The 26,742-nt window shown below is 33.7% G+C and overlaps 2 protein-coding genes and 1 pseudogene across 2 annotated transcripts; 2 read left to right on the top strand and 1 right to left on the bottom strand.

The window, feature by feature from the left end:
• The first annotated feature begins 5,676 nt into the window (after positions 1–5,676).
• LOC142552198 (lysophospholipid acyltransferase 1-like) lies at positions 5,677–11,273 on the top strand. The gene is made up of 8 exons (XM_075661884.1): positions 5,677–6,099; positions 6,642–6,697; positions 6,840–7,060; positions 7,141–7,549; positions 8,879–8,964; positions 9,949–10,012; positions 10,721–10,833; positions 10,922–11,273. Exons 1-8 carry the CDS (start codon positions 5,792–5,794, stop codon positions 11,060–11,062), a joined length of 1,398 nt encoding a protein of 465 aa, XP_075517999.1. The 5' UTR covers positions 5,677–5,791; the 3' UTR covers positions 11,063–11,273.
• Positions 11,274–16,904: 5,631 nt separating this feature from the next.
• On the top strand, positions 16,905–18,628 carry LOC142551033 (BAG family molecular chaperone regulator 1-like). Its single transcript, XM_075660081.1, has 4 exons — positions 16,905–17,219; positions 17,331–17,587; positions 17,916–18,062; positions 18,178–18,628. Exons 1-4 carry the CDS (start codon positions 16,967–16,969, stop codon positions 18,349–18,351), a joined length of 831 nt encoding a protein of 276 aa, XP_075516196.1. The 5' UTR covers positions 16,905–16,966; the 3' UTR covers positions 18,352–18,628.
• A 2,127-nt stretch (positions 18,629–20,755) lies between these two features.
• On the bottom strand, positions 20,756–22,967 carry LOC142552197 (sugar transport protein 1-like; annotated as a pseudogene).
• Between the last annotated feature and the right edge of the window lie 3,775 nt (positions 22,968–26,742).

Below are 26,742 nucleotides of genomic sequence, written 5' to 3'. Positions count from 1 at the left end.
ATTTGAACCGTTGGATTGGGCCGAATGTTGGAATTCAGAACATGGTTTGGTAAATTCTAAACGGTAGAGATCGAATTCAATGATCTATATGACAAAAAAATCTGGACAAAGGCCGTTGTGGTGTGATTTTTTTCTAGCTTGAGAGTTCTATTTATAGGGCAAGGACGTGAGCTGAAAGTGCTGGCTATTAAAACCATTAATTTTGATTTTTATGGGCATTTATCAGCCATAAAATGTTTGTTACAAGGCTGATATAAAGTGGTGTGAAATGTTTCCTTAATTTCAAATTTATGGTGACTTATTCTTCTCCGTGATTGCGGTTGTAATGGCTATCGAAATGGTGGTTAATGAGATCCTACCTATGTGGGCACTACCATCACTTCAATTTCAACGGGTAAGATCTTGACACATATACAATTTCAAAAAAAAAAAAAAGTAAGTCCTATATATGAATGGGCAAATCTTGGTCATCCATCCTATCATGGGGGCAATGCCCACATGGGTAGAATGAAATAAATCCGAATGGGTTGATTTCAGCCCTAAACTTTTCTGCCAATATTTGAGTCCGTGGGTATTCAAGTTTAGGTGACTCAAAATTACATAATTATGTGAAAAAATATGATACAAATTCGTAAAAACATAACCATATTAATGATAAATAGTCGATTATGTATGAAATCACGATATTCAATTCAAGTCGGCAAATTATATTAACAAATTCGATTCCATTTATATCGACATTCATTAATATTGAATTTAGTGACATAATTTATTATTTGAGTAGGTTTTTTGTGAGACGGTCTCACGAATCTTTATCTGTGAGACGAGTCAACCTTACAGATATTCACAATAAAAAGTAATACTCATAGCATAAAAAATAATACTCTTTCATGGATGACCCAAATAAGAGATCTGTCTCACAACATACGAACCGTGAGACCGTCTTATATAAGTTTTTGTCTTTTTATTTTTACACGTATGGGATATATTTAAAAGGAGGCGTGGAGCCAACTCAAACATTAACTTCAGCCAATTTTCCGGTGAAAAGAGAATATATATGGAATATTAATATATATGCAGTGATATAAATAAATTCATAATCTAAGCTAGCTAGATAGCTACTTGCTGATATAAATATATTATTTCTTTAAAGAATCTTTCAAAATTTTGATAATACATTTGGTTGAACTTCACTAAAGTTGCAATATATGTAATATAAAGAATTAATATAATGATAAAAAGTTTCAATGATTTAATCCCAAATTATGTTTGGTCTCACCAAACCTATGTGAGTAAGGTCTCCACTCTCTGATTATAACTATCGGGGATGTACATTTTTTTTTAAAAAAAAATGCTAAAATAAAATAGGAGGATAGTGAAGACAGGAGATTCAATACGAAAATTATGTGGTCTTGCCTTATCAAGGCTTTCAAAATATCCAATTGATAAATACAACATAAAAAAATGATTAAAATTATTTAAAAAAAACACAAAACAAAAGAACATACATGATTGTTGGAAAATATTTATTTTTGTTTATGTGATAGTAAAACAGAACAGAAGAAAAAAATTCATTCATATCGACATACTATCATAACAGAAGAATTTTACTAGTTTTTATTTCGATCTCAAAAAATAAATCAGTACACCTCGTGAGATAAGATTTAAAACAATATCATAATTGATTTTTTAAATGGTTAGACGTATTTTCAAAAACTCTCAAATCAGAAAATGTTTTGGAACATAAGACAAATTCATCATGATAGTTTGATATCAGTGTATCAGTCATTAAATGTGACGTACTATTTTTCGTGTAAGACAAAAGACACGTGACATTGAGTACTATTCTTGGATAATACCCTTGTGCGAGTTGTTTATATTCATTCAAATTTGAACGCACAAATTGTCTATAAAAGATCAATTCAAGACTCATATTTCAGACACTACACTCTGCGATCAACATTATCTGAGATATAATTTTAAAACTCAAAAAAGCTCTACTGAAATCTTCAAGCACGCACACAATTCTTTATCAGATCATATGAAGGATCTTTATGTGTTGATCATTGACTTACCATTAATCACAAGCATTTTATTATTAAGTGTGAGTTGTTTTGTAATTGTGTGAAGGAGTCTTTCCACAATCGTTTTAGATGTTTGTTAAAATTTTGTTTACTGTGAGTTTCGGTAAGCAGTTGGTGTAAATCATGTCTAAGTGGGTTGTACAAAATTTTGTGATAATCAAAATCTTCTACTAATACTTTATGAAAACATAAGTTGGTAAAACGTAAAAGGATTTTGTTCTTCAAACTTGTAGAAACAAGTTTTCTTTTGTTTACTCTTTTGAAACTTACATTCTTTTTTCTACTATTTTTTATTTTACTTATTTCAACAAAGTAATTTGATTCATTGAGTTCGGTGAGGCTATTTACATACTTATTCCAAATAGGCAAAAGGGACACAACCAGATAGGATGAAGATAGAATGATTGTAGACATCATTTCTGCATAATTGGCTCTGAACTGGCCAAAAAAAAGTTGTATGATCATGCAATAGCTGTGAAATAAGAAAATAAACAAACACTCTCCAAGTGCTTGTGATTTCACAATATTTGAACTTTTCCAATACATAACTCATGTTGATGTCAGAAAAAGGAAATAGGTCAAAGTTCAAGGGCCGTTGGTTCTCGGGATAGAGGACAAGATGTTGCTGACGAGTTACTGCATGATCATATTGCTAATCACATTTGCATGGGTGATGTGTTATGATATATCCACACACTTGTGCCTCATCTGCTGGTTCTTGTGGCATATATATATTCCAACAAGAAATGTACGTATTTTTTTAAAGAAATTGCGGAGTTCAAATACAATCTGCCTTGGATAATTTAATTTGAAATTTTAATCGGGACATCCGTCTTCATCAAATCTCAATAAAATAAAAGTCTATACATTTCTCGCTTTAGTTATTTAATTTAGTTTCTATTAATTAATCTCACTGTCTTGAATTTTATTAACCTAAATTAGGAAAAATAAAATAATTCATAGCAATTTCTTTTAATGCTTCAGATCTGATACCCCGGATCGAGGATGAGCCCGGCCTACTCTCGGTAGCCCAGATAGTTAGTGGCCTAGCGTTCAGGAACTCCTGGCAGGAGATCTACGTGGAGGTCATCCGGGCCGACCTCCCAAAACACCCGTAATCGAGGCAGAAAAGACAGGACAGAGCTCCCATGCCGAGCTCCCACGAGTTTCCGAGCCGACCTCCCATATGTTGTTATCGCATCAATTGGACATATTCTGGCCGACCTCCCGAGCCGATCTCCCACAGGGTCCATGATATGGACGGGCTCTTGCCTAAAAGAGCTTATATTCAGACATTAACGGGTAGTCCACGGACATAAGGCCCAAGAAAGTCAAGCCCAATAAGATCTAACCAAATCTGGCACAAAATATACCCAAATCTTTCAAGATTCTGAGAATATAAACCTACCAAATCAGGACTCTATCGTTCTCATATAAATACCAGATTTCGTTCATTGTTTATTGATTCATATATTCACATTCTCTCAGCACTAACATTACTCTTTCAGTTTTCTGTTATCTGACTTGAGCGTCGGAGGGGCTACGCCAGAACAACCTTCCGGCCCCCTTCTAACATTCATGTTTGTGCTTCCAGATTCCTAAGGTCCGATCCGAGCTCCACCAGTGAAGATCCGACCTCCCAGCTACCTTTCGAAGGTCTGATTCGAGCTCCACCAGTGAATATCCGACCTCCCAACTACCATCCCGAATTTTAGCAACATCAAGATCTGATTTTGCAAATTTGAAAATTTATCTCGAGTTAAATTAAGCTATCAATTAATCGGAGGAGAAAATATATAGTTGTAGAATTCGATTTTTTTTTAATGGTAATTTCTAGTGGGATTTTAAGCATTATAACTTACACAATATATATATTTATTTTTTTAGATGACGTGAAATCCAAGGCTATTTAAATATATATTAATATTAATGCGGGCTAGCAATTTCCAGAGACTCAATTGTCCGACCGTGAATCCCCAATTGTCCGACCGTGAATCCCCAATTGAAGTCGTAAATTTGGAGAATGTGGATTCTGGCGCTGAGGGTAGAAAAAAACGGTCAACCTGGAGAAAGGTAGAAGACGAGGTCTTAGCGAGATCGTTTGTCACTATCAGCGATGACCCAATCATCGGCAATGATCAAAAGGCGGAAGCTTTCTGGGGACGTGTTGCAAGCTACTACAATGACAATCGTCCCGCAGGTACACCCAATAGAAGTGCAAGTGTCATACGATCGCACTGGCACAATACCATCCAAAAAAAAGTATATCGCTTCAATGCAAATTACAATAGTATTTATAGTGCATATCGTAGCGGCCACAGTGATGAGGATATACTATGACTTGCGTATGAAAAATATCGTGCGGAAAATAACGGCATCGCATTTAATCTTGAGCATGTGTGGAGGATCGTAAAAGACCGTCCAATGTTTACTCCACAGTCCGTTGATCACCATGTTAGCACGAAGAAGGCAAGGACCTCGGAGTCGGGAGCAAGCAACACCTCATCCAACCAAGATGCGAGTCTACATGTAGACCTAATTGAAGAAGAAAATCGTCCAATGGGTCAGAAGGCAGCAAAAAGAAAGAGAAAAGGTAAAACGAGATCGGACATGGAGTGTATGACTACAAACTTGGACAATATGTTTGCAAAGTTTACTGAATATACAAGCATGAAAAAAATTGAAGTTGAAATGAAACAAAAACACCTCGAAGTAGAGGAGATGAAAGCAAAAGCTGCTATGGCCAAAGTTCAACTAAAGGAATATGCAATCTTTTCGAAGGATACTTCGCAAATGACATATGAACAACTTATCATCCACGAACGTCTATGTCAATAGATTAGGGGGAGATGGAATATTTAATTTGCAGTTATTGTAATTTTCGATTATTGTAATTTTCATTCATTGTAATTTTCATTTTCATTAATGTAACTCTCGGATCAATTAGTATTTTACATCTTCTCTTAAGTTTAATTTATTTTCTAATATTTTTATGCAAGTGTTATTTATTATTATATGTTGTACCGTTTTATTTTAGGTTTATAATAAATTTTTAATTTTAATTAAATGACACTCATAAAATTAAATTATTTTACGTACTGAATATATAAAAACAAATTATTATTAATACAAAATAATAATAATTTAAATTTCTTAAAAAAATTGAAATTGAATTTATTTAATGTAAAATAAGAGTAAGATGAATGAGTGGACAGCGGGACCTACAAATAATGAGTGTGAATGTTAAAATGAATGTGGGAGAATAGATGTGTTAATGTAATGTGTATGTGGCATGTGGACTCCACGATTTTTGATGAGGTGGTGGGTGTTATAACACCCACCAATGCGGGTGCCTTAAATGTAAGTTGTGAGATTTAAAAAAAATTAAAGCCTAAACTTTTTGACACGGAAATTTAATGTTCTAACAAGCGTTGTTAGCTGTTAAGCGGTGATTAATCCAATGCGAAACGAATGGAGAAATTTTTTTTTTTTTAAAAAAGAGTTTAATATATTATTTGTAAATAAAATATTAAATTTTTTAATTTGGTTGTTCTTTCTTGAAACAAATAAATATAGTTGGGGAGTATTGAGTTATAAAAGTACACCTCGTTTGTAGAGCCAAAACCAGACAACTACCTCGTTAATTAAGAAGCAACAGCGTAGCTACAGTTGAACCACACGAAACCCGAACGAAGATAGACTGGAAAATGGAGCTGCCGGCGATGGAACCTTTGGCATCGGCGATCGGAGTCTCTGTGCCTGTTCTGCGATTCTTGTTATGCTTTGCGGTCACCATCCCGGTCAGCTTCTTCCACCGATTCGTCCCAGGAGGACCTTCTGTGCGCCACCTCTATGCGGCCCTATCCGGGGCGGTTCTCTCGTACCTATCGTTTGGATTTTCGTCGAACTTGCATTTTCTGGTGCCGATGCTTTTAGGCTACGCGTCGATGGCGCTCTTCCGAAAGTTCTGCGGGATTATGACCTTTTTCATCGCCTTCAGTTACCTCATTGGATGGTACTTTTCACTCTGCTTTATGTTAACGTCACGATTTTTATTTTCCGGTTCAAGAGTTTGGCCGTTGGAGTTTTGGTGATGTAATTGGCTGTTTCTATTTGGTTTTTTAAAGGTAGTTTGTTGAAAATTATTTGTTTTTTGGTTGAAATTGTTCGTGTAGTGTGCGAATTTATAATTATGAGTGGTTAATTGACTGCATTGCTTTTAAAAAGAGCATTCTTGGTTGAATTGGTTGCTGAATTCATGTTTCCTTTACTTGGAAATTTTGATCCAAAACATTTCTCGGAAATTTGGTGACATTTTTTTATATGAAAGAAAATTATGTTTTTGTTACCTCCTTTCATTGATGCTAATGCATATGGTTTTACGAATTTATAGATTTTCCTTTTGATAAACCTGGGAGTTGGGGGCCACTTTATGTCTTTGGTTGAACCTATTTTATGTCTTTAAGAGGACAACATGTGTAATCGAGCATCATTTTGAGATATTTTCATTTCATTGCAAACACTCAAAATTTTTTGACCATTGGTATGCACGTATAGCCATGTATACTACATGAGTGGAGATGCATGGAAAGAAGGAGGTATTGATGCTACAGGTCAGCACTCTCTCAATCATTGTTTGTGCTTTTGGACTTTATATTTAATTACATGTACAATTCATCCAAAGAAATTGACCAAGTTAGTTTCGGAAGGACTGGATGTGGAAACTTTTAATGCATTGATCTTGCAATTATGCAGGATCTCTAATGGTGATAACACTGAAAATTGTATCATGTGCCATTAATTACAATGATGGATTGCTAAAATATGAAGATCTACGTGATGCACAAAGGAAAAATAGGTTGCTGAAGTTGCCATCGTTACTTGAATATTTTGGTTACTGTCTCTGTTGCGGAAGTCACTTTGCTGGTCCAGTATATGAAATGGAAGCATATCTTGAATGGACTGAGAGGAAAGGGGTATTATGTGTAAATTAAAATTTATTTAATGGTACCAATCCATGGTAGTCATCAGTAATGAATTCTAATTGCCTTGCCAGATCTGGAAACCCACAGAAAAGGGAACACCCCCTTCTCCTTATTGGGCAACTCTAAGGGCTGTTCTGCAAGCTGGTCTCTGTATGGGATTGTATCTGTATCTTGTACCACATTTTCCACTTACGCGGTTCACTGAACCAGTATACCAAGAGTATGGGTTCTGGAAACGATTGAGTTACCAGTACATGTCTGGTTTCACTGCTCGGTGGAAATATTATTTCATTTGGTCAATTTCAGAAGCTTCTATAATTATTTCTGGGCTGGGATTTAGTGGCTGGACAGATTCTAATCCACCCAAACCTCGATGGGATCGTGCAATAAATGTTGACGTATTAGGTGTCGAGTTGGCTAAGAGTGCTGTGCAGATACCCCTAGTATGGAACATTCAAGTTAGCACTTGGCTTAGACACTGTAAGTGAACTTTTCCTTCAAATTAAATTCTCTTTTTTGGTCCATAACCCAAAATTACGAGGATGTCAAACTTATTTTTTTTTGAATTTATCAGCTGGCCTGAATAGATGTGCCATTCTTTATTTTTGGTACTAGTTATTATTTTTAAGGGGAAGAAGCCATTGCCATGTTATTTTCAGAAACTGCTAGGATGAACAAGTGACATAACATAGTAAAAGTAAAAACATAAGAGAAGAACAAAAATTGACTAAGATTCGATTTGGATCTTTAATACGTTTTCAAATTTGATTAGAGAAAGAAAATGCTTGTCTATTTTGTTGTTAAAGAAACTCTTTATAGTGGTATGGAGTCTGATGTCTTTTTTTAGAACAATTTATATCTGTAGTCTCTTGTTTTTTTATTATGATTGTAACCTACACTACTTTGAGGAGCAAATATGTTTACATGTTCAAATGAAAATGTTCGTGGACCAAACAGATGGTCCTTGACTCCTTATTAGCATTAGAGCTTCAAATTAACTTTATAATGGTTGTAGCTTTTTGTTATGACTGAGTTAATGCTTGTAGACAGTAATCACTTGTTGTCCACTGATAATCATCCCACCGTAACAGCATGCATCAGGAAATGCATAAATTAATTCGACCTATCTGAAGTTTTGGGGAAAGACACTTGGCTAATTTGGATGATATACATGTGGGTGAGGGTAGGTTAGGGGTAATAAAATGAGGGAATCAGTTAAAAATGTTTTCACTCTTTACCTGAGGATTTGGAGGCAAACAACAGCTAAGGACATGCTAGGGATACACATTGATCTGCCGTGGTCCTGTAACTTCTCGGTTGTGTAAAAAATTTGATCAGATATATGAAAGTGGCTCTCAGCCTATGAATTTAGGTGTCAATCAACAAATGTTGTCTGTAACAGATTCTATTCTAGATATAAGATCTATTGCATGGCCAAGTAGTTGAGTTTCATACTGTTAGAGGTTTGTGGTTATGTTAGCTAGGGCCATAGGATACATGTTGATCCACAGCCAGCTTCTAACTTCTGAATTATGCGAAATCATGAATAAATCTGGGAAATGGAGGACTTTCATCTGACAGATTAAAGGAACCAATTGATATTTTCTGGTACAGATTCCATTCTACATATGATCCACTGGCTAGGCTAGTAAATGTGGGAGTCCCTTTTTGATGGAGGCTTGTTGTTATGTTGATGTTTAACTGTTAATTAAAATTTACTCTTCTTTCAGGTGTTCTGATTTTAATGCTCTAGTGATTTTAGTCACATGAATACCTCTGTGTCAGACTAACTTGTGCTGTTTTATTTAGATGTCTATGATAGGTTAGCTCAGAAAGGTAAGAAATCTGGCTTTTTCCAGTTGCTGGCAACCCAAACCGTCAGTGCAGTGTGGCATGTAAGCATTAATATGCCGTTCTTATACAAATTCTGTATGATGACTTTGTGGTATGCTTTGTTTTCGATTTTTAGTGTAATTGAATGAGCACAGCTTGATATTGAGATTACTATCATATCATTGTCAATAATTTTCACGTTTTGAGTTAGGAATGTCACTCGCTGTTGAACTTCATGATTTGGGTGATGATGGCTTTTGCAAGGTGGGTTACATCATATATGTGTGACAGTATAAGACCATGCAGGTTAGGACCATGTATTAAAACAGAACGCGCTTAGTTGTAATATCGAAAGTCAATCCAACACAAGTTAATAAATAATAATTGTAAGTTTCAAGAGAGAATAATTATCCTCCACACATATCAAAGTCTTGTATATACAGGACCTTGTGAGAAAAAATATGAATGAAGAGATGTATACCCACCATGGATCGCCATTCTGGCTCAACAATTTTCTTCCACACTCAATGGTCATGATGTATTTTCAAAAATAGTTACTCACTATGTTTCTTCCTCTCATCAGTATTCTACTTATTTTTGCAAGTATGGTCTTTGTGAGTTTCAATCTTTCATTTCCATTTTTGTGATTCTTCTGGCCATCAGGTGTGTTGAAGTGTGCACTCCTTGTCATTTCACTTGAGTCAAACTAACCCTCCATTTTGAAATTTTGAGTTTGATTCAAAGTATATTTGAACACATAAACGATATAAGTATTTCAGGGCAGACCAAAGATTTGTAATGCTGGTTGGGGCATGCTGAAGGGGTTAACTAAATGGTCTTGAGAAGCGAAACATTTATTTTAAAAAAATTTATGCATAAAATTTTAAATATATTTTGGAGGGGCCTATTGGGTTCACCTTTGACATGTGTCTTCAATAATAAGTCTGTTCACTTAATTCAAGCGGCCTTTTTTTTTTGTTTGGCAGTTTTATTGTTGAACTAAAAAGTATAGCAACCTGACCCAGCATCATTTCACTGTTTGACAGGGATTGTATCCTGGGTACATCATATTCTTTGTTCAATCTGCCATAATGATTGCTGGTTCAAGAGGTACCATAAATTTGCTATGGTTTTCATTTGTTTGAGAGCTAGTCACATGATTTTTAATTACTTTCCTTACAATTCATAAATTTTTAGACCACCGCAAAGTTTTATGGCAAATACAAATTATTTAAATTCCGAGCATGGGCTATAATAGTAGGGATAAATTAGTTGAACCATTTGTGAGTACCTACTGAGCTTGAGCTTCACGAGCAGCTAGTTAAGAGTTAAGACCACCTTGAGTACATTTAAATCTAGATTGAATGCTGGTCAGTGGTCAAGCTGTATCCTGATTTTTTTATTTTGTAATTTTAAATTTATTGAAGTTGTTACTGGAGCTGTGTATATGCCCAAACACACAGGTTTTTTTTGTCTTTTTAAAATTGATTGACAAGGACAGAAGATATCATATCCTTAGAAAACCATTTAATCCAGTTACTTTTATGACATATTAGTTATTAAGGTTGCAACGCGCACCAAGTGTGCATCCAAGCCTTGCCTTTGGGCTGCGCAAGGGCACACACCTCTTCCTTAAGGCATGTGCCTCTGTGATGCCAGTGCACCTCGGATGTACCAAGGCGCACTGTCTTGGGCCACGTGTGACTGGCGCCCTGAGCGCAGCTTTGACAACTATGACTGAACTTGTTAAGCAGTTTCATGATTGACTGACTTCATTCTATGAACATAGTTTCTTGATTGACTTCATTTTACAAACAGTTATTTACCGATGGCAACAAGCCAGCAAATCATCTGTATTCAGAAACATCCTTGTATTGGTGAACTTCTCCTACACCCTTATGGTTCTGAACTACTCCAGCGTGGGTTTCATGGTTAGTCCTTTCCCCCCTTTCATACATCGCTTTAGATTGTCAACGATAATGCATACATCTTAAATCTATGATACTCTACTGTAAACAGGTTTTAAGTCTGCACGAGACACTAACTGCGTATAGGAGCGTTTACTTTGTTGGAACCATTGTCCCAATAGTTGTTTTATTGCTTGGAAAAATCATCAAGCCAGCGAGGCCAGCCATTTCGAAAGCTCGGAAAGATGAGTGATACATGAATTGCTTCTTGGATGTTTAAGGTCTTGGGATGAGATTAGGTAATGAAAAATAGTGGGATTCCTAAATGTTTACGAGCTTGGGATGAGCCGTTGGATCATTGAACATAATTTAAATAATCGGTTTAGTCTTTAACTGATCTAACGTTGTTGGTCAGCTCAATAGCGGAACCGAGCTCAGAAGGACAAAACCCCTCCTTTTGCTGCTGCTTTTTTTTTTTTTTTTTTGTGTGTGGATATTCTCTAAATTCTTTTCTTAGTTTATATTCTCAACAAAATCAACTTTTATCAACACATTACGAAAATATGTATGTTATATTATAATTCAAGAAATATAATATCTATTACTTTAGAAGTATTTTATCAATATAGTAATAATTTCATTTTCCCAAACTAAAACTATATAGTTTCCAAAACTCTTCCCCCAAAATTTCTCAAATCAAAACCAAGCACTTTTGTAAGTTTTTTGGTTTGGGTTTGTTTTCCCTCCCCTCCAAGGTTTAATTCCATTAACTTTTTAAGTTTGTTCCATTATCAAAATAATTATCTGATCATAACCATATTAACCCAATAAAGTATACAACCCATATGTAAATTATAAAAAAAAAAATTAAAGTATTTATTGACATTAGAAACATCATCGAGCACAAAATTAACAAAGCAAACTTAAAAATGTAATTAAAAAAAAAACCAAAAAAAATTGGAAATCAAGTGCCTCTCTAACATTCCATATAGATGAGTTGTCATTATATTATATAACAATCCAAAAAGTCTAAGAGAACGATAAGTGTGTGATTTGGCGCAACCCTTGGACGTGGACGCTGTTCTTTTGAAGTGCTAGCTCAACATACAGCGACATCAATCAAACTACTCAATTTTCCATCATGTGTATTCTATTTGTATCGCATACTAAGTAATTTGATACAAAGGAAAAACAAAACAAGATACCAAACGAAATCAACGAGCGTGATTATTGGATTCTTTTTTACTATTTTTTTAAAAAAATTTACCAAGGAATACCAAATTTATTCATTTATGTCAATGGGTCTACCAAGGGCCAACATGTCTCGAATTCGGGCGAGGATTCGTTAGGGAGAGCAATTTCACCTACTTTGGTGGGAATACTTGCTTTTGAAAACTAAAATATAGAAACATTAAAAAGAATTGAATTGAATTTTTTTCATCATCGTTGCCACCAGACCACTATTCCAATATGTTTCCCGTAGGACAACGGTTGCTCCGCCCGGACGGTAGCCCGGGTGACTTGTTTTTTTTCGATATTTTTATACATAAAATTTTGTCATATTTTCTGGTAGTCCGGGACTCTATTTGTCAATATTAGCTCAACTATGATTTAGAAAATTTTAGCTCGGGTATAAATGAAAACCTGACTCCGCCACTGCGTAATACCAAAATGTCACCAGCTAGTTATGTCTTCAAACATATATGCCTGAAAAAAGGCAGCTGGATAGCTGACTTTGCAGCCATTTTCCCCTCAATAATAAAATCCAAACTGGACCACTTCTCATGCGTAGCTGAACCAAGGTCTGAGCCATGTTCGAAGTGAAGGGGTTAACATTTTTTTAATTCATTATTTATTTTAATAATTTTCAGGAGCTGCAACGATACAATATCAAATTAGGAGTACTGGAAAATCTTGTGTAAAAAATTTTAAAAAATTTCCCAACTTTGACTTGCATATGGCTCAGCCACTGGCCGAAGCAAACAAAGATTGTTTCTATATATGTTCAGTCTTACACTGCTCATGCATGTGCCTAAACCCCTCGTTATTGTGTAGTTCTTCTCTGAATTCCATCAATGAGCTGGCCACAAACCCCACCACCTTTTCCTCATCATGTTATCGAAGGATAAGTCCCATGGATTTTTTTATCTTCTTATTTGAAATTAGGACAAGTATCAAGACATCGAGAGCGACGTACCGTTAGTTTGAATATTTTATATCATTAATGTGATACCGCGCGCATTGAGTTATATATATCATAAATATTTGAATTGTTTAACGAGGGGGTTACAACAAAGTTTATAGCTCATCGTGCAGTCACGCACGCACTTTTGATCGAAGCACGATGACATAATAGTTCAAACAAGATATATATTAGTTACTTGCTTAAATATACCAATCTATAATCAATTTTCTCAATTGATAAGTCAGTCATATAATACAACGTTCCCCGGATAATATGTGAAATGTAACTTTGACTATTATATACCCCAAAACTTTAACACTCGTAGCTTCTGGCAAAACCAATATCACTTTGTCATTCCTAACAATTATTAATCACGTAAATCTAATATTTTATAGTTGGATGCTCTAGTTCTGTTGGCTATTATCTTGCACGCCAGACATGTTGGCTGATAAAGTAATATTTTTTAATAATAAACTATGATTGATTAATTTGATTAAATTTGAGATAATGTGATATTACCGTTTTTGTCTTTTTGAAAATATTAATAAAATATTTATAATATTATTTATTAAGGATAATATTGTAATTTCATTTCAATGATTTGATTGATGATTTGATAAATGATTGGTAAATAGATAAATAATATAGTCCACCAAACATGATATTAGATTGTATAAAAATGTGGATAAATAATATAGCGACCAAACGGTAACTAAGGATATCATGGAATTTATCGTCCCATAGTAGTTTGATTTACTTCTAAAATTCAACAATTAATTGGGATTATTGCGTATTAATTTAAATGGCTTTGGTAGAGGGATATAAAATGACAACCAACAATTTTAGTATAAAATATAATATTTTCCATGAATCGAGTCGAGTTGGAGACTCGTCTAACAAAAGTTGAACCGTGAAACAGTCTTGCATGAGTTTTTGTGTAAACTAAATAGATATTAGGGAAAAGTACCAAATCAAACTAGAAATTCTATATTGGAAACCCCATTAATTTAACAAAAATATTGAGTATATCCCTATTCAAATTCCATCCATATTTTTTTTTTATAAATTTTATTTAAATTGTAATTTTTGCTCCAACACCGGAGACTATCATTTTGTAGATGAAATCGATAAGTAGTCTATATTAAATACAAAGGACTATATATGAATACGAGGTATTGGATTTGAGTTTTCATGTAATTGCGGACTACTGAATGGTAGTTTGTTTTAGAGTAGGTCTCTTGTGAGACGGTTTCACGAATCTTTATCTGTGATACGAGTCAACCCTACCGATATTCACAATAAAAAGCAATACTATTAATATAAAAAGTAATATTTTTTCATGGATGACCCAAATAAGGGATCCGTCTAACAAAATACGACCCGTAAGACCGTCTCACACAAGTTTTTGTCTTTGTTTTATAAATTATTCTTGTATATCAAAAAAATGATAGAATTTTAATAAACTTCGTGAATAAGGTGAAAAGAAACCATAACTTTGATTGAGTTCGAGTGATGCAAACATTTGTAAAGTTACACAAAGATGGATACTTCACATAGCAGTTCACTTGTGATGTTTCCTTGAACATTGTCATTGGCATCTTGAATTGACTTCAAACTAACTTTTTTAACTAATAATTATCTCAGATGCTGACTAAACGTAGATTTCTGTGGAATGAATTATATTGTGGATGGCCTAGAAATTAAGACCTGGCCCAACCTTTTTGTTATTTATTTACTAGTTGTTATTCTATTTATTTATTAATAATTATGGGTTTTTTTAGTTGTTGTTTTCTTTGTACAATTTTTCCTTTATGGAAAAAAAAAATGAGAAAATGCTTTCTTGCTCGGTCACGCTAAATCAAGGCAACTCGTCCAACGATAACATACTCCCTCGGTTTCAGATACAAAGACCAGATTTCTGGATTATTCTATATTATATATGGAGGATTTCTTTCTGTATGATATAGTCAAATATTAGTCCGTTGATCATCAATATATATGTTAACTTTCATAAAAATACGATAAAACTCACATGATATAATGATATTAGAATAGGATAAGAAATACTCCTGGTATAGCATAGACTAACCTCACATTTCTTTCATTCGTCCCAAATATAGGGTATATTTTCCATATATAGTATTATTCTCTTTTTTTTTTTTTACCAATTTGCTTTCATCATTAAATATTTTAAATACTCTCAATATTTTTTATCCTAAAAATTCATTAAATAAGGATAAAATATGAAATTTATTTGTAAATTAATTTTCTAATAATTTTCTTAATTAGTACGAAAACACACTTAAGCCTAAATATATGAAACAGATATCTCCAAAAAGGTATCCGAGTTAGTGGAGTGGTGAGCGGTTGGTCAATGATCGAGAGTTCGATTTCCTCTACCAACACCTTCTCGAACGAACTTCTCACACAAAACTTGTCGATTGTGGTTCACTTGACTAACGTGACTTGTAAGTTATTGTATTATCCCATGAATTTATCCAGTGCGCATTGAAGTATAGCAGTTGCACGTTCCCATGTCATCAATATATACATACATACATAGACACACACACACACACATACTTTTGATATATTGCACACCCACCAAGCATATTTATGTGAGCACCAATGATGTAACACTCACCTATTAGATGTACAATTTTTTTATGTTTCACGATATCCAATATATGAGTGTCACATAATCGGTGCTTACATAAGTTTGCACGTTGGATGTGCAACATATATTATTATATATATATTATTAAGTGTGAGGACATGATAATGACTACCTAGAGAGGACACCGATTTTTTTTTCAATTTTACCCTTATATGATACTAATATTACAATTTTGTTTTTTGTTTTTTGTTTTTTTAATTTCAACACTTCAAATATCAATTTAGTCCCTCCATAATTTGTCAAATTTCACTTTAGTCCATCGATAATGATAAAAAAGATTGTACACACATGCATCGAATGTGCAGAGTAACTAGTATAGATAATTAATTGATTGGGTTATCCCATATATATTTCTCGCCCTGTACATGTGTGTGTATGGGGATAACCGAATGAATTAAATAAATGGAGTACTTGGATCCATAAAATTTAGATCTTTAATTCGGTTAACGGTGCGAGTAATTTAAAAATAAAAACAAATTAACTATATACTGAATAGGACGAATGTAAATCATATCGGCATGTGTAATACTTAATATACACACAACAAAAATAGTATAAAATTCAATATTATGTCCATTTCTTATGTTGTCTTTTCCTTTTCTTTTCTTCAAGATATGGTGAACGGGAATAAAGCAACAAGGTGGTTGGAATTGGATGCAAGTAAAAAGCTCATTTACATATAAATAAAATGGGGCTAAGAATTAATTTTGCTAATTGAGTTACATTATCTAATTAAGGGGATATTTCAATATTGTTTAATCTTTGTGATTATATATTCTCACTGGAGTAAACGAACATATGAAGAAAAAGTAAATGTCCAAGAAATACTAACAAATTTTCAAAAGAAAGAAATATTTATATACATTTAATGGCTGCCATTATTCAATTTTATTATTCATATTCCAAAGTAAATGAATAGTCACACTCAACTACAACTGTATATAACACCATAGGGATAATATGATATCCAGGGTAAATGGAGGTGCCTCGTGTAAAAAATCCAACAAGACAACAGTAAAAAAAAAAAAAAAAGGTCTTGTTTTGATTTTTCCAAACAGTACAATTAAATATGAAAATTTCAGTAATTAAAAATTATATTTTTAGATTTATATAACTTCAATATAGAAATTTTTTTGTATTTTTTTTTACCTGTGACGTGAATTTACACCGCGTCTAGTTAATAATGTGTCCACCTATTAAATCCTCAAAAACCAATATTAAAAACCAAGCTTCCTCCATACATTTTGCATTGACCATTTCTTTATAAATATTAAAGTCTGGTTTGCTCGACTACAATGAATAAAGCCAACATGTTGATAATGAAGCCTAAGGTCACCGGAGTTTCATTCCCATCTCCGGTCAGGTGTGGTGGCTCACCCGGTGGACGAGGCGGCTGCGAGGCGGCTGCGGGGCTGGAGGTTAGGCCTTGTGGAATGTATGTTCAAAAGAGGACCAAAGATACAAAACCTTGTGTTCCTAATATTACGGTCAAAGTGAAATATGGCTCATATTTTCATGAAGTGACCCTTAGTTCTCAAGCAAGTTTTGGTAATTTGATCCCTTGCCTACTATTTCATTCCATTTTTCGTTTCTAAATTTGAATCAAGATGGCAAGCCAATAGCTTGTTTTACTAAACATGGCGATGAATGGCACTGCAGGGGAATTAAAGAAAATGTTAGCAGGGAAGATTGGATTGAATCCACAGGATCAAAAGCTGATGTTCAAGGAGAAGGAGAGGGATTCAAAAGCATTTCTTGATGTTGTTGGTGTGAAAGATGGATCAAAGATTGTGCTTATTGAAGATGAATTAAGCAAGGAAAGAAGGATTCTTGAATCGCGCAGGAATGCCAAGATGGAGAGAGCATCAAATGACATCGCAGCCATTAGATTGGAAGTCAGCAAGCTTGCAAAACAGGTATACTAATTTGAAATCTGTAAATTCCAATCAGTTTGACCAAATTCGACCCCAATTAACCAAAATCCGCCAACGGTAGATACCGTATATTTCTTACTTAAAGATCCCCGGTTTGAATACCGTTAATGAAAACGAAAGGTCTTGGAGACAGCTTGACCATAATAAATCTGATTCAACTCGGCTCTAGGTCAGTATGATCAGTCCAGCATAGCTCCAAGTACCTAATGTGTAGACCATAGCTCCAACAACTTTTTTTTCTCCTGACATTATATTAATCATTCTCATGATAGAGTCTTTTTTTTTTTTTTGGTTCTTGATGTATTGGAAGGTGGCATCAATTGAATCAACAGTTAAAAGCGGCAAGAAAGTCGAGGAGCTTGTTTTATTGAGCTTGACTGAATCATTGATGATTCAGTTGATAAAATTGGACGGGATCTCTGCCGATGGAGAAATAAAATTGCAAAGAAGATTGCAGGTCGATAGCTAGTTACAATAATCTACTTGCTAGAAATATTTGTTTCTTCTTAATTTGATTTAAATATCGGAGAAATGAAATGTTCTTGTACATATTTTTTATATGTTTTTTTTAGGTGAAAAGGACGCAAAAGTACATTGAAATTCTCGATTCGCTGAAGCCAATGAACTCTGATATTCTAAACAAACCGAGACATGAAAATCTCAATGAACAGAGCAAACCGAGAAATTTTGCTCTTAGGAATAACTGGGAACGAGTGGTGATAACAAAAGAATGGGAAACATTTTGATTTCATATATAAGCCTTCTAAGTGTAAGCTGAATCGGCGAATCCAATTAGCGATCGGGTCTATCCCACGACTTGTTGCTCATGTCATATATATCATGTAGCGAACGAAAATATACCCCTTCAAAATTTACATATGATGCACTCCATCCACGCTATTTAGGAGATAATGCATTTGGATTGTAAATTGGTATATATCTCGTTCCGATGTGTATATTAAAAATGGTCTATATACAATGATTTTATTTTATATAAAGGAATAAAATAGGTCTTATAAGTTTGGATTTGTAATTTAATTTTCTTTATTTCCATAGCTAAAAAGGGATTAGATGTCCTTTCTTCTTTTCTTTTTCTTTTTTAATGAAATAATGGCATATATTATTATTATTATTATTATTTGAAAAGTAATGGCATATTTTATTGTTATACTTGACATCCTATAAAATAACACTTGAGATAACCGAAATCCAACTTTTTTGGAAATATTAAATTGTTCTAGAGCTAAATTGTTGCAAACACAAGAAGCAAGCTGAAACTGAATTTTGCACAAACTGAATTTCTGGCGAGCTTCAGTATTTTGATGATATCTCTCAACGGGATTATCCAAATGACAATCCGTCAACTGGACTTATTAGAAAACTCAATTTGGAACAAATCGTATTTCACGTCAGTTGGACAAAATCGGATGTTATCATGGTCTAACTGATCGCTTAATTACCAAACTGATCACACGAAAACAGCAATCAGTTGGGTTTGAGCAGCTGTGGTATTTTGGTCATATCTCTCAGCTCGGTTATCGAAACAAAGTGATTCAGTATGCGTTGGAAAGATAAGACGAAGATCTACAAATCACTTTCAGAAGTCAAAGTCTGAATCGAAGCTTAAGATGCTGATAAATGACGATGAAGCTACTGGTTCTGCACAAACTGAAATCAGCTAGGCTGATTTCAGCACACCAGCTGATCAACCAACTGAACTGAACCAGCTGATCAACCAACTGAACTGAACCAGCTGCTGACCAGCTGAACTGAACTGAACTGAACCAGCAGTTGACCAACTGAACTGAACCAGTTGCTGACCAGTTGAACTGAACGACCAGTTGAGTTGACCAGTCGGGAAAATGTCCAGCAAGACGAATTTGACCGTTGCAATTCCAGAAACAAGTACAGAAACTTTCCAACGGTCATATTCTTGTGTCTAACGTATATATCAGTGTTGGAGCCTATAAATACAACATATTGAAGATCAAACAAGAGCTTTTGAAGTGGATTCAAAGCATGGGCAGTTAGCATGAAGATATCAGCTAGTTGAGAGCACAAGCCCTTGTGTGAGGATACATTTGAGATATACACTGTAAATGATAAATTCCTCACACACAATCACTCATACATATACAAGAGAGTTGAACTTCAAAGATTAGTTGAGTGAGTCTTGCACAAAGACAATAAACTTGTGTATGTAGTCATTGCATATGAGACATTAAACAATATGCTGATTGTGAGGTGCTGCCTACAATCTTGAGTGCTAGGAGTTCTAGTTGGGTGCTGCCCTTTCGGAATGGGTTTGTACAAGTAGTTGTATAGATCAAAGTCTTCTAATGGATCCTTCCCAAGGGGAAGAAGGGGTGACGTAGGAGTGTTTGAAATCTCCGAACATCCATAAACAAATTCGTGTCTATTTGTTTATTGCATTTACTTAATATTTCCATTAGTTTTAAAGATGCATTTTATGTGTTCTTCAAATACCAAAATATTGCATACAAGTGTTTGATAAAATGCTTCAACCAAAATATTTTTACTCATTCAACTTGCATATATTTTAAATGCTTTACAAAATATTTAATCAATTTCTACGAAGGATTATTTCGAGTATTTTCCGCTTGGTTTGAACACCAAACTCGATTTAATTCATCGGTGTTCAATATTTCAAGAACCGAGCTATTGTAGCTCAACGGTGATCCCCTAACCGATCCTAACAATATATTTTTTTTATTTAAAAAGGACAATTTTCAAATTGCAAGTTCCATTTCTTGTTTCAAAATAAAGGATTGAAAATTTTTACTAATTAAACATTATGATCTTTTCTCAACAAATTATTTTTTCATTAAATTTTGAAGTTAGGATCTATGAAGTTAAAGTTATAGTTGCAAACTAAAAATGTTTAAAAAATAATAAATATTGTTGAATATGTTTTTATGCACATTTTGCGGCAGACAAACTATATTGACTCGTATATACTAATCAATTAATTGAATTAAGAAAAAAATGTAGGCTAAAAATAATTATTGAACGTAAATTTAAATTGGATCTACAATCTAAATTAAACACGAATAAAATAAAATTTAACAATGTCAAAATAGATAAAATAGTTGATCAAATACCGAATTATAAACGAGTATGACAATTTATTAATTAAAACAAAGGGTAATCATTCTTTTTATTTTCTAATTTGCACATATTTTATTTTTAACATAGTGATCAATTAATATGACCAGAAATCATATAAAAACTGACTAAGACGAAAAATACCAAAGCCTAATAAAAGAAATTTAATTGCTCCATGCCAAATCCTAAAACCTACCTATTTAAACCAAAACCAACAAATGTTTTCTCCAAATAAAAAATATTATCAAGGCAAGTCCTTGACAATGGTGATACTCTCGGACATCTCAACTTTAGTATCCTTATTCTCATTCTCATCAGTAACAAACTTCTTCCAGTAGGAGTGAGCCTTCCATATATCGGCCATCTCCTCGATCGGAATGCCCTTTGTCTCCGGAAGTAGTAGATGATGAAACATGTCATAAGGAACACAAAGAACGCGAAAAATACGAACAACAAATACCTCAAGTGACATAGCATCATTGTGAATATTTGGGCTATGACAAATGTGAAAAACATGTTCACACAAACATTGACACTCTGTCCCGCAGATCGAACCTCGAGTGGCAAAATCTCGCTCGGCACCAGCCATCCCAACGGCCCCCAGGACCACGCAAAACCAGCTATGTATATGCAGATTGTTACAACCACCCAAGTCGCAAACTTTTTCGACAGTTCAGCCGGGTGCCCGCTTAGTCCAAACTTACTCGCAATACATATGGTTATAATAATCTGCATCAATTTTATTTTAATTATTTTTTTAAGAAAAAATGTACATTTTATGAATGAAAGTTAAAATAATAATAGATTACCTGACAGACAAACATCTGTGCCCCGCCTTCGATAAACAGTGCCTTCCTTCCAAAACGGTCAGCAGATAAAATGGAGACAAGGGTGGCAACAGAATTCACACCCCCGGTGGCAACAGAAGAAATCAACGAGGCGTTGTTTCCAAACCCAATAGTTTTAAACAAAACAGGCGAATAGAACATGAAAACATTCATTCCCGTGAATTGTTGGAAGAAGGGAATAAGAATAACAAACATAAGTTGAGGCCTATATTTCCTTTTAAACAGATTTATCCAAGGGTTCTTTATTTTCTTGGATTCGATGCTAGCAACCACTAGATCGTTGAACTCCTCATCAACGTCATGGACTCCTCTGATTTCTCTCAACCTTGTTTTGGCTTCCTCTTTCCTATCTCGTTCAATCAGTGAGTTGGGTGTATCTGGGAGGAACAACGACCCGATTATAAAGATCAAGGCAGGTACTGCGGCGCCACCTAAACTAATACGCCACCCGTTTTTATGTGACGCCGTGAAATAGTTCAAAGCATATGCGGCCAGAATTCCTACGGTGATGGAGAGTTGGAAGCAGATATTTAATGCCCCACGATATTTGTATGGAGCCATTTCGGACAGATATAGCGGTGCAGACTGCGACAGAGATAATGAACGGAAGATTAGTTCACGGTTTATGCATAGAATTTAATTCGAAAAACTATACCTGATTGGCGAAACCAATGCCGAAACCGAGAAGTGTACGACCCCCGATGAGCATATATCGGTTGTGGGCAAATCCGTTGACCATAGCACCAATGAGGAAGAGGCCACCTCCTAAAAGCATGGAGAGGCGCCGCCCACAAGCCCTAGTGACTTTGGAGGCGACAATGGACGCCAGCAGGGCAGCCAAATAAAGGGATGAAGTGAAAAGTGTCAAGATTGGATCGTTGAATTTGCAATATTGATTAGTGCTTCCCACGTTCAGTTCCTCCTTCCTGTACACCTTGGGAAAGAATTTCTCCAAGAAAGTAGGCATAGATGTCACCCCACCTACACACACCAAAACACTCCAGTAATTGTTAAGAAAAATAAACATACAAAAACTTTTGGTATAAAATTGTTTCGTTAACATTTATTCTAAAAATGTAAAAATTTAGTTTCGATGCTGAATTAGTCAGCGAAATTATTCATTTTCTGAAAGCAAATTTACTGACACAATCGAGTATCATACGATCATAAGGTTTGGTTACACATATACAAATATGGATTACCTGAAATTCCAATATCGTACCCAAAAATCAGGCCTCCCGTTGCACCAACAAGACACGTGAGAAGAACTTTACAGGTGAGTTTTCCGGGGTAAACCTTACGACTTCCCGTCACAATCATAGGGCCGCCCATTTTTTCTATTCACTCAGAAATATTTCTGAAGAACTGTGGTTAATCATGCAAATGAACGAGCCTTTTATTTATAAAAGATATTTCAGATAATATCGATTCCAATCTTGTCGATTTTTTTAACCGAACATCTAAACATCGTAGATTTTGGATAATACGTTTTTTTTTTTTAAAAAAAGTTGATGATATTTTGTTTAGATTTTGCATAAACTTTTGATTTTCTAATCTAATCTAAATGTCTACATAACTTTACTACGAAAATAATTATTCTAGAAAACTAATTACACAAGCACGTAAACGTGAATAGGGTTACTAGTTATTATTTATAAATTATTACACAAGCACGTAAACATTTAAAATTTTCGATCCTTCCTCCGATTTGAAAAAAAACTCGAAAATGCTCTTAAAAAAACACTAAACCTACAAATGGAATTTGATTTCCAAATCCTTGGAATTTTCAAATTGAGGTCAAATTCGAATCGATTTTTTTTTTTTGAAAAAAAAAAAACACAGTGTAAAGCTAAACAGAAGTAAAAAGCAGAGATGTGAATTTCATTTTCCTTGTCCTTAGTTTTAACAAAAATCTCAACCGAATAGCATAACTATATAATATACCAAGATCCCAAAATATATAAAAATCTTAATCCCGGACATTAAACTTTAGAATAAATTGATATTTCCAAAAACTTGCGTTTTCGTTATCGATTCCGATTTAGTGGGTATTTTATGGGTAGTCAATCACATATTTAAAAATATAATGTAACGATATAGCATATTGTTAAGTAACATTAAAAAATTTCAATATATTTCAAAATTAATAATAAATATTTAATAAAACATGACAGTATTATTTCATAAAAATATCTACATATCATAGATAATGTAATTTTTAATAATATGTATATATATATATATATATATATATACTATACAAACATGTAACACGTGTATAGGATTACTAATTATTATTATTATTAAAATTACACATAATAAATGGTAAAAATTGTATGTTTAATAAAATGAACAAAATCCAATTTTTTTGGAATAATTTCTACTAAAGTTTTAAAAAATTGAAAAGGTTTAACTAAAAATTTAGTTTCATTCCCACTTATCATCATAATAAAAAATAATATTTGAATTTAACAAACTGCAACGATAAGATTTGAATGGTTGATGAACAAATTCTATCACATCTGATTTTGATTTCAAATATCTAAATTTAATCGCACGATCTAAATTTTACTGCATAATATAACTTAGTTTATATTAAAATTTTACTCAACACTTAATAAAATAATAATATTGTTTTTTTAAAAAATAATTTTTCGATTTAAAAAATAGTGTGAAGAAAATTAAATTTTACTCAACCCTCAATATTCAAATCGAATTTTCTTTTGTTTTAAAACATAGTATAAAGCTCGAACAGATGTAAAAAGCAGATATGTGAATTTCATTTTCTTTATCCTTAATTTTAACAAAATCCGAACCGATCGACTAGGATAACTACACACTATACCAAGATCCCGAAATATACAAAGATCATAATCCCAGACATTAAACTTTAAAATCAATAAATATTTTTCAAAATAATTTTGTGTTAATTATTTAATATTATTTGATTAAATTAAAAATAATATTAACATATACTACGCCCTCATGCATGTTTTAGTTGGTTTTTGAAAGAGCCATCATTTGCTTCTTTGCATTCATGATTATGTGCAAAGCTGACTCCTGCTAGCTGCTGTTTCTTTAATTTGCAGATGTTTAAAGATTTTTTATACGCAAATTGGAATGAGATAGCACCTTAAAAATTCACATCTCCTAAATAGCATGGATGGAGTGCTTATTCAATGTGTTATGCATTTAAATTTAGAGATTTCATAACAAATGGAATATAATAAAGTTTGTTGAGTACAAAAGTTCAAATCTTATCATCATAGAGTTTTTTACATTCAAACATTACTTTTTATCATAGTGGGAATTAAATTGAATTTTCGGTGAAATCTTTTTCATTTTTAAAAATATATTTAGTAGAAGTTATTCTAAAAAAATTGGAGTTAGAAAATGTTAGGATCAAACTTTATAATCCAACATTTATCACTAAGCAAAAAGCTTTAACCGATAACCAAGACGCAACTTTATTTTCTTATAATTGTGACAGTGTAGAGTTCATTTAATTGTTCGCTAATAGGTCGGGCTGCTAGACTCATTAGCCTGAGAGGTGTATGTCTATCTGCTGGTGTTCTCTCATATCTTTTGGAGATCAATATTAACTTTCTCCTACCATTGGTCATGTCCCCAAAAGAGACAATATTACATGTTAAGATCTAATGTCACTCTTTTACAGCCCCATCTAGCCAATAGATCGAGCGACGCAATGTTAGCAGCTTGACACACGAAAACTTCCTAGTATGTCATCCATCACAATACTGTTCACGATCTTGCACACCTAACCCAACAATCCCCCCAAAGAAGTATATAAATATGTTTTTTGTGAGACTTGAACACACGACCTCTCTCTGATACCAATTGTTAAGATCAAGAGCTTACCAATAGGTCAAAAGATATAACTGTTAGCCAATGCACAATTTTATTTTCTTATACTCGTGACAGAGCATAGTGCACCTACTTAGATGCTAATAAGTCGAGTTGTTGGGCGCATGAGTCCAGGGAGGTTCATGTCTATTTGTTTGTGCTTTCTCATACCCCTTAGAGATCTCAGCCTTATTCATTCTCTACCGCAGGCCCTGTCACTAGTAGAAATATTATTACACTTTAAGATCTGGTCTCACTCTTTTACGACACACCTAGCCAATCAGATAAAGTAGCGCAACATCAGCAATTTGACGCACAAGAATTTTTCGAGATGTCATTCATCTCATTATTTCTCTAATTCATTCACACTTAACCCAACATTCTTATCCCCCATCCGCCCCAAAGAAGTATAGAAATATGCTTCTTGGAGTACTTGAATATATGACCTCTCTCTGATATTAATTTATATGATGGATTGTAGTATAATCATTGAGCTACAATACTTCGGTTCTAGAAATATTAAACACTGATTAATTAAATCGAGTTTGGTTTTCAAACCAAAAGAAACTCAAATTAATCTTTCGTAAAAATCGATTAAACATTTTGGTAAAAAATTTAAAATTTAAGTAAGTTGAATGTGTTAAACGTTTTGGTTGAAGAATTTACCAAACACTTGATATGCAATACTTTGGTAGTTGAAAAAACATAAAATGCTTCGACAATGTATCTTAAAAACAACAACAATAAGCCAATGCAATAAAATAAATATGCGCAAATTTGTTTATGAATGTTTGGAAAATAACAACTCTTACGTCACTTCTTCTTCCCCTATGAAAGTATCACTAAAAAACTTTGATTTATACAACTCTTGTACAAACCCATTTCAATTTATGACTTATCTCTTGCCTATTTGAAACTCCTAACACACTCGATTGTAGGCCGCAACTTAAAAATCCGCATAATGTTTAATGTCTATTATGTCAAGATTACAAGCCCCATATTTAATATATTTGTGTGAAGATTCACTCATCTAAACTTTGAAATTCAACTCTCATTTATATGTGTGAGTTATTGTGTATGAGAATTTAATCATTTACAGTGCATATATATCTCAAATACTCCCACAGTTGAGTTTGCTCTCATTCTAGCTAATTTCTTCATATAGTTTGCTCATGATTTGAATCCCCTTCCAAAGCTTATATTTGGTCTTCAAGTTGTATTTATAACCTCCAACAATGATATAAATGTTTGAAACAGGAATATGATAGTTGGAAAAGTTTATGTATTGTTTCAGATATT

Source organism: Primulina tabacum, chromosome 7 (genome assembly GCF_025594145.1).
Source record: "Primulina tabacum isolate GXHZ01 chromosome 7, ASM2559414v2, whole genome shotgun sequence".
Taxonomy (NCBI): Eukaryota; Viridiplantae; Streptophyta; class Magnoliopsida; order Lamiales; family Gesneriaceae; genus Primulina; species Primulina tabacum.
Note: the sequence above shows the minus strand (reverse complement) of the source record. Positions and strands in the feature narration are given on the sequence as shown.